Genomic DNA, 8,110 nt, shown 5'->3' with positions numbered 1-8,110 from the left:
GTGGGAGGAAACAACATGCAAACTCTGCACTAACTGAACTCCACCCGCTTGCTGCAAACTGAAAACAAGACATCAATATATAATAAAAGTTGCCTTTTTTGCTGTTGCATCAATTAAAAATTACTTTCAGTGGTGGATGACTCCTCGTTTTTGAGCAGCAGAACTGAGAATGGAACACAAATCAAATTCCTTTAATACCAAGTCTCTGCCAATACCAATATAGATTTCACAGATGTTCGAATTAGATTTATCCATTCTGTGGTACATTTTGATTAAAAATGTATGTAATAATCAAAAACCTCAAACATTTACTGTAGGAACAGTTTGATCATAGGGGCAACTGTGTCCATAAGTGCTCTTTTCAGAACGTACACGAAAACAATCCTTTGTAATCTATTTTATTTTCTGATGTGCATGAAGCATCATCCATTTTTGTGCCATAACATTTGTTTAAATCCTCTGTGGCTTGTGTACTTGCTGTATACTGTGATCTCTACTGATCTACAGTTAGATTATGTTTTTAGATTCTTTTTTAAATTTAATACAAAGTCTCTTATCGATGCATTGGAATCAACTTTAATCAAAATTCTGTGTAATAATACACACAGTGTTATGTAGCTCAAACAACTACAGTACAACATGCATAATGTTTTCATCTGTATTGTTTATGTTTCTTCTTAAAATATAAAATTCTCACCTTCTACCTTACAAGTGAAGTTACCCAGATCAATTTAGCACATATTGAAACTATAATACACGACAACGTGTATCTTCAGTCCAAAGTAATAAAATGAAAAATGTGACACAAAGGTAGAGTTAAGCAATACTTTAGTGAAACAAGAACATAACAAGAAAATACACAGAGAACAAAGTAAATGGAGTTGAGCCTTTGGCAGATACATTTGTACAAACAATACATTAAATGTTGTCTACTGACACAACTGATACGGAAGAAATAAAAAGTCTTGTGTAAAGATTACAGGATGCATAAAGTAAAGTCACTAAACTGCCACTTGCAAATTATGACAGAACATCATCAGTCCTTATCTGCACACAACATAAACACACAGCTTCCTCTGCATTTAACCCAGCATCCAGGCAGCTTACAGCTTAGTGTCTCATTCAAGGACACAACGCATGCATGGGCCGGGATTTCATCTTGCACACTTCTGTATACCAGCCTGATGCTCTACCCTCAGAGCCGCCAGGCCACATTAAACATTAAAAGACAAAAATGATTTAAATGATATTGTTTAAATATTTGCCCAGACTGTGTTGTCTTCACTTCACCGTTTTCCCTTCACATTAAAAGTCATCTGTATCCTCTCAGGCACACGAGATTTTCTCTCAACTCTGTAACACTTCGGACTGTAATAATTTAATTTTCTGATTTGTTTAGCTGTTGACCTCATAAACTCCTGGACCTATGACACCCTATGGTTTCTCTCTACAGAACACAGGCTACACAAGAATTAGGCTGCAGTATCTCTAATGTAACAATGAGTTTTACAGTTTTTCTAAACCAGGGGTAGAAAAAGGCGTAAATCACAGGGTTTAGGCAGGAATTACAAAATACCAGAAAAGTCATAAAGGCCTCAGATGAAGACCCAATCATGAGGTTATAGCCAGAGAGAGAGATACAAAAATATGGACAGTAACACATAATGTACACAGTAACAACAACTCCAAGAGTCCTGGCTGCTTTCAGCTCTGATTTCTTCACAGTTACAGTCACTGATCTCTGCAGTTTGACAGCTGTAATGTGGGAGCGCATGGCACGAGCCTGAGACACAGCCACCACAAACACTCTCACATACAGAATGATGATGGTGGAAATGGGAAGGATAAAACCTAACACAATGTCAACAGCACCTATTACGATAATGACACATTCTCCATAGCAGGAGTTATACCTGCCTGGTTGTTCCAGGTTATCATATACAAACAGAAAGTTGTAAAAAACACAGTAAGTCCAACACAGCAGAACACAGATCTGAACTCTCTTCTGAGTGATTTTGGTGGAATAATGCAGAGGGTGACAGATAGCAACATAACGGTCGACTGATATAAGCACCATGTTTACCTCTGAGGCACAGACAGTGATATAAGGTATGATATTACCTAAAACACACGCCAGGTCACCCAGCAGCCAACAGGGCTCTGTATAAAGGATCTGAAATGGAATCACAATGAGGCCCACGAGGAAGTCTGAGACAGCCAGAGACAGGATGAGGAGGTTGGTAGGAGAGTGGAGCTGCCTGGAGGGAGAGAATATTATCATCACTGTGAATATAACAAACACCAACATAAGAAGCTGTTTTACAAAAGCAGCTATAACAGTTGAAACTACATGGTGTCTTTGTAATTATGTGTAATGAACGGCTTTAGAACAAATGTCTAATTAAACCATCAGATTGCAATGTCTAAAGTGTTAATATTACAAACATCCACAGCATCATCACCAATATGAGAAAGTGTCTTTTTAAAAGCAGTAGGAGCAGTTAAAACTGCTTCTGGGGATGTGATGTCACTTATTTCCCGTCTTATTACAAAATATCATCAAAACTAAAACATGTATCTGTGCCTGAAGTGGGAGATGGAGATGATGACCAGCAGGTTAAGAACCACAGTGAGCAGAGAGATGAAGGACAGCAGAATGTAAAGGAGCATCGACTCAGAGTGAGGACGACTGTGTTTCTTGCAGGAAGTGTTGAGGAGCTGTGGGAAACAGAGTTCAGCTTCATCCAGTGTCTCCATCATCAGAGAGAGAAGAGGAGGAGAGAAGCTGCTGAACACTTGCAGCTTTCTGAGCAAAGTTCTGTATCATACAGTGGATATCTGTCCCCTCTATTCCCCTCCTCTTTTTTCTCCTCCTCGCTCCAGCTGTACGTCATAATGTTCGTCTACCCTTTTTTGCTTTCTGGTCTAACAGATGTCTTTTGGTGCATGAACTCTAGTGACACCATCAGTTATTTCATAATAAAAACATGTAAAAAGTTCTTTGAACATAATGTGCCAATCGTTTGCACAGTCACGGGTGAAATGATAAAGTTATGTGTACTGTGGAACAGGAACAGAAAATCATTACTCAACTCTGTCATTGCCCTCGATTTTTTTTTTTTTTTAAATAAATATGTGGACAGTTTTCCATAATGATTTTACTGACATTAACATAATTTTGAACAACTTCTGTCTGTGGTTGTGTACCATCATACAATTTAATATAAAAATAGTTTGTATGTGCAGGCATTTATCAAAAACTTAAGTCATGATGTCCTGAATGAACCCTAAATATATTTGTAACAAACTACATTATAAAAGTATAAAAATATTTCCTGCTGATAAACATCTTGATGCTGTTGCATAAACTTCTTCTGAAAAAACACTCTGGTCAGTCGGGATGAGATCATTTCTTGGGGGGAAAAAAAAGCTCATTTTCTCGTAATAAGATCATTTACCTCAAGATAACAAGAGAAGGCAGATACCATGGCCATTTTTGGCCTTCTTACATTTCCCAGATGAAACAAAACTAAATGAAACCACAGTAACGTCAGCTAACAGAGTCTGTGGTGTTGACATAAAAGTAACACTATTTAAAAAGAAAAAAAACTAAGTCACCATAGTAGGAACTTCTTGTTGCCATGAAGAGCGTCTGTCAGGATTAGTCTTTAGGGTGGACCCAACAAGGCGAGAGGGGCTCGGTGAGAAGGACAAGCTTAATTTAGGATGATCACACTAGACAGGGAAGAAACCACTAACAAAAAAAGTCCTATAACGGAGGACAAAACTACGAAAACCAGAACACAAGGAATTAACTCAGAATGAGGCGCTGGGGATTTAACGCCGAGAATCACAATGGGAGAAGAAAAACGTTTAAACCCACAGGGGGAAGCAGACACACCAAGGAGGGAGAAGGTGTTTGAAACGGGGATTAAAACACCGACAACGGGAAATAACAAAAACCCTGGAAAGGCTAAAACATCCACCATAAACTAAACCAATGCACACTAGGAATTAGACCCGCAACCTAAACCCACACACAGGAAAGGACTCACAGAATGAGAACTAAAAATCAAACCAAAAAACCGGGTCAGGAGTCAAACAACCCCTCAGGTGAACTAAAAGACGGCGTGTTGCATGGAGGGCGGCAGCAAACAAAGACCACAATCCGCCCAGGAACGAGGGGAGAGCTGGGCTTAAAAAGGCAGGAGACCAGGTGAAAGCACTTGAGAGCGGTAAACAGGAAGCGGAGAACAGGAGGTACAAAATAAAAGTCCAGGGCAGGAAGTGAGTCTGAGGGTCAGATGAGGACAGCGTCCACACAGAAAACATTAGAGCAGTGATGAGCAGCTCCCATCAATACAAACCAAGGTAACACATTCATCAATGTGTTCATCTTATTGCTGCTTTTTTGGGACTTTACGTACAGTAAACCCGCAACTGCGTTTGGGTTAAGCAAAACAACTTCAGGGTAAAATTAAGTTCCATAAAAAATTCCATAAAAAAGCTAAATGTTATCTTTAGTAAAATAACCATGATCATAAGAATCATCATTAAAGAGCACAACGTCTCAAACTGGACTCAAACCCCCATCTCCTGTGGGAAAGGCCTGTCTCTTGGTGAGTGTGAGGGAGGAATTAGGCTGCTAGAGCTTCTTGTTGTGTATGCCCACGTTTGTCTATGACCATTCTACCGACTGTATCTGAAAAAATGCAACTGTAGGCAGATGCTTTTCCAAAGGAGCTGGGAGGATGGAATTTTATTTAAAAACTTAAAAATTTGGTAGTTCGAAGGTGCCTGGATGTATTTTGCAACTGCTCATGTAAAGTTGTAACTTTAGAGGATCCATGGAACTAGCTTAAGGTCTTTAAGAAAAATAGCAAACTAATTTATTTAAATCTGATGATGTTATTTTACTTACTTCCTATATTTAAGATTGAGAAATTGATACAATAGTTCATAATAGTTCAAATGAAAATAACTTGCATAAGCATCTATGCAGATTTCAAAAGGGATTTTCCTTCGATGGTAAATGTTCTAAATGGCACATTTGCACTATGTTTCTTTTTAGATTTGTCTAAAGTGATGGTGTAAAACAGAGGGTTGATGATTGACTGTGGCCCAGACGCCATAAAGCAGAGAAAAATCCCGTTTATACTTTCCTAAACTGTTTTGTCTGTCTCAGGTCGATCGTTTTGCAGCACCTCTGTTCTCCTTCACAGCAGGCTTTTACACTGCAGCCCTCTGCCACATAGTGAAAAAAATATGCACAAACCGGAAAATGAATTCACCGAATTGTATTATGAGCGAATGACAGTGAAGCATAGTCATTTAGCAGCTTCTTGTTTTTATTCTCAAATCACTGAGTGTGATTTCAGTACATCTCTCTTTCAAACAGCCACACTCCACACAAACACAGATGTAACACTACACACTTCAGCACAAAGGTTCTTACTGTAGGTTGCTTCTTGTAAACCGGCCTTTTTACATGTAGAGTACAGTTTATGCTGTTCGGATAATGTTTTGCCCTGCAACAGCAACCTTCCATACGTGAAGACCGTTGTGCTACTTATTTCGACACGTGTAAGCCAGCTCCAGGTACTTGGAGGTGCCTTCACAGGAGTCCCCGAACACCGATTGGCTGGCTCTCAGAGTGCACCTTTTTTTCCCATTACACCTGTGGATGCAGAGCCATGAGTGAATGTGCAATGCAAGTGTAATTGCTACAACGTGTTGTTTTGGGCATCTTGTCATTACCATGACAACAAAAAGGGATCAACCTACCCGTCAGCAACTTTGCTAGTGGGGTTTGAACACCTGACATTTTGCAGACGAGAGGCAGGCTCCCTGTAACAGCATGTGGTCCGATCGTGACGTCCAAAATCAGCACCGTAGACAAATATAACCTGGTCACCATCTGAGGAAAAGAGAAAGAATTTAAACTAACAGCCATTTCTTTTGTTCTGAAAGTCATTCAGTCAAAAGAGAAAGTGAAACACATTTATTTCGCTTTTGCAATATGCTGGATGATCTTACCACACTCCAAGTGGGCCAGAGAGTGCTCACATGTGATGAGGTGAGCTGTGAAAGTGAGAAGAATCGGGTTATACAGAGCACTTTAGTTTTCACTTATAGTGCCATGCAGACATGTGACTGACTTGCTGGGACGCAGGTGTAGTTGGTCTCCAGGTATTTGAATGTGTCATTGCAGGGATCAGCTGTGAAAACTCTTGGGTCTAGTTCGCAAACCTTTTTGCCATCACATCTAATGGAGAAAACAGAAGAGCAGAGTTTCAGCACCAAGATCATTCACGCCAAAGCTGCAATACAGAGCCTTGCAATTTTCCACATGTGTTCGTGCCGTAACCACAAACCTAAATGTATTTTATTGGGATTTTATGCGAAAGACCAACACAAAGTGGCGCATAATTGTGTATAATTTTGAAAACCACTGATCATTTTCCTTTCACTTCACAATTATGTGCCACTGTGTGTTGGTCTATTACATAAAATCCCAATAAAAAAAAATTACGTTTGTGGTTGTAACGGGACAAAATGTAATAAAGTTCAAGGGGTATTAATACGTTTGAAGGCACTGTACATGTCATCTCACTGATCCTCATCTTGTTAAGAATTCATCACCATGAGAGTCGAATTTAACTTAAACCTAAAAAAACAGTGAATATGCAAATTACACATTCATGCTTCCCCACAGCAGAAATACACTGACACCCATTACTAAGCGATGCTTTGCAGGCTTATCCTCCAAAGTTAGTACCTTGACTGGAGCGTGCCAGTGGCGTCCTGCAGAGAACACTCTGTATTGGAAACCTCTTCTGCACTTTTGCCTCCACTGCAGATTTCAGCGTTGGTACGTCCGTACATTGTTGACTGCACATTGATCACTCCAGTCTCTGTTACACAGATGGAGAATAAAGAAAAAGAAAAAAAAAAAACAGAAACATGGAGAAATGTTGATGCAAGTGATCAAATCCTGATTTACCAAGCTTGCACACTGCAATGGTTTAAAGCAATTCCATTAAAATAACTCTTGCACTCTGTCAAAAAGAATTTATACAAAAAATGGCAAAGAAGGTAAAATAAATACAAAGGCATCACACCACAGCTCAGGCGATGGACATGAGGTCCACAGGTGGTAACTTTCACAGCAGAGACACCTATAAAATATATATAGATGTATTAGTTGAAGGTCTACAGTATGTAGAAATGAAGTATGGCTGTATCACATGCAGATTGTTACCTGTGCTTACGAGCAGAGATGTCGCTGCAAGCACTGAAAAATAAGCAGCACTGTCAGATCACGTCGCATCCAAATATCATGTGTAAAATGCAGCATGTATGTCAGTATGACAGCAGAGGACTCTGACAGTCCAAAGCTTCTTAAATGCTTAGCTGCCACCAGGATACTCACAGAGCGCGGCGCTGAAGCGGAGCATGGTTTTCGAAGACGCGGTGACACTGATGGTGCTGGACGCAGACGTGCTCAGTATTTATTCATGTCGATCTGGGACAGTCTCTGCTTATCATGCAAAACCAACCTGAACCTGTCCCTGAGGGCTCAGGTCCAGCGTGATAACATACATGTCCAAATACTGTATGTAGCCAGATCCTGTTTACGCTGTGTCATCGCTTTGCCACCAAAATGCAAAATGAAAAGTGAGATTTAGCAATTTGTAAATGCTTTGGTCAAACATAACCCAAACTGCAGAGTCAGTACAAACAACAGCAGACATTCCCGTCAAACATAGTAGGACAAAGGGCGAGTCATATCAGACCTGCAATCACTCACTCACACACACACACACACACACAGAAACACAAACTAAAAATCAAAAGAAAAGAACAAAATCTTCAAAGCACACTGATGGCATTTTTAATTGGAACATATAACATGATTTTTTAAGTTTTGCCATTTATTTAGTTTCATTTCTTACTTTCAATTGAATCTTTGGTGGAAGCTGTTTCCTCACATACTGTTTTTTATTCCTCTGTGTGAATATTTGTTTCCTGTTGAAGTTATTGTTGCACCACAAACTCAGCCCACAGGATCAGCACAAGGCAATGAGGCAATTTTGGGGGCCAGGCAGTG

The 8,110-nt window shown here is 39.8% G+C and overlaps 1 protein-coding gene across 4 annotated transcripts; it reads right to left on the bottom strand.

Moving 5' to 3' along the window:
• Nucleotides 1-811: 811 nt before the first annotated feature.
• LOC137139670 (L-rhamnose-binding lectin SML-like) lies at nucleotides 812-7,608 on the bottom strand. Of its 4 annotated transcripts, none has more exons than XR_010916374.1 (10): nucleotides 7,433-7,608; nucleotides 7,262-7,294; nucleotides 7,122-7,178; nucleotides 6,779-6,914; nucleotides 6,159-6,265; nucleotides 6,037-6,081; nucleotides 5,785-5,917; nucleotides 5,456-5,677; nucleotides 3,619-5,244; nucleotides 812-2,258 (listed from the first exon to the last, which is right to left on the bottom strand). XR_010916374.1 is itself a non-coding variant. In XM_067527251.1 (8 exons), the coding sequence occupies exons 1-8, from the start codon at nucleotides 7,455-7,457 to the stop codon at nucleotides 5,566-5,568; spliced, it is 648 nt and encodes a 215-aa protein (XP_067383352.1). In that variant the 5' UTR covers nucleotides 7,458-7,607; the 3' UTR covers nucleotides 5,328-5,565. The 4 variants fall into 4 exon arrangements, 1 of the variants encoding a protein (XP_067383352.1); XR_010916375.1 differs by having other exon boundaries at nucleotides 812-2,254; nucleotides 5,159-5,244; XR_010916373.1 differs by lacking the exon at nucleotides 3,619-5,244.
• Between the last annotated feature and the right edge of the window lie 502 nt (nucleotides 7,609-8,110).

The sequence above is a fragment of the Channa argus genome, chromosome 13, assembly GCF_033026475.1.
Source record: "Channa argus isolate prfri chromosome 13, Channa argus male v1.0, whole genome shotgun sequence".
NCBI lineage: Eukaryota > Metazoa > Chordata > Actinopteri > Anabantiformes > Channidae > Channa > Channa argus.
This window is presented reverse-complemented; position numbering and strand designations above follow the sequence as displayed.

What these genes read in the sequence shown, in the direction of transcription:
- LOC137139670 (XM_067527251.1), bottom strand. Translation starts at nt 7,457, where the DNA reads ATGCTCCGCTTCAGCGCCGCGCTCT. An exon ending in ATCTCTGCTCGTAAGCACAG is followed by an intron (nt 7,179 to 7,261) that starts GTAACAATCTGC and finishes TATATTTTATAG; the next exon opens with GTGTCTCTGCTGTGAAAGTT. An exon ending in CTACACCTGCGTCCCAGCAA is followed by an intron (nt 6,082 to 6,158) that starts GTCAGTCACATG and finishes TCACTTTCACAG; the next exon opens with CTCACCTCATCACATGTGAG.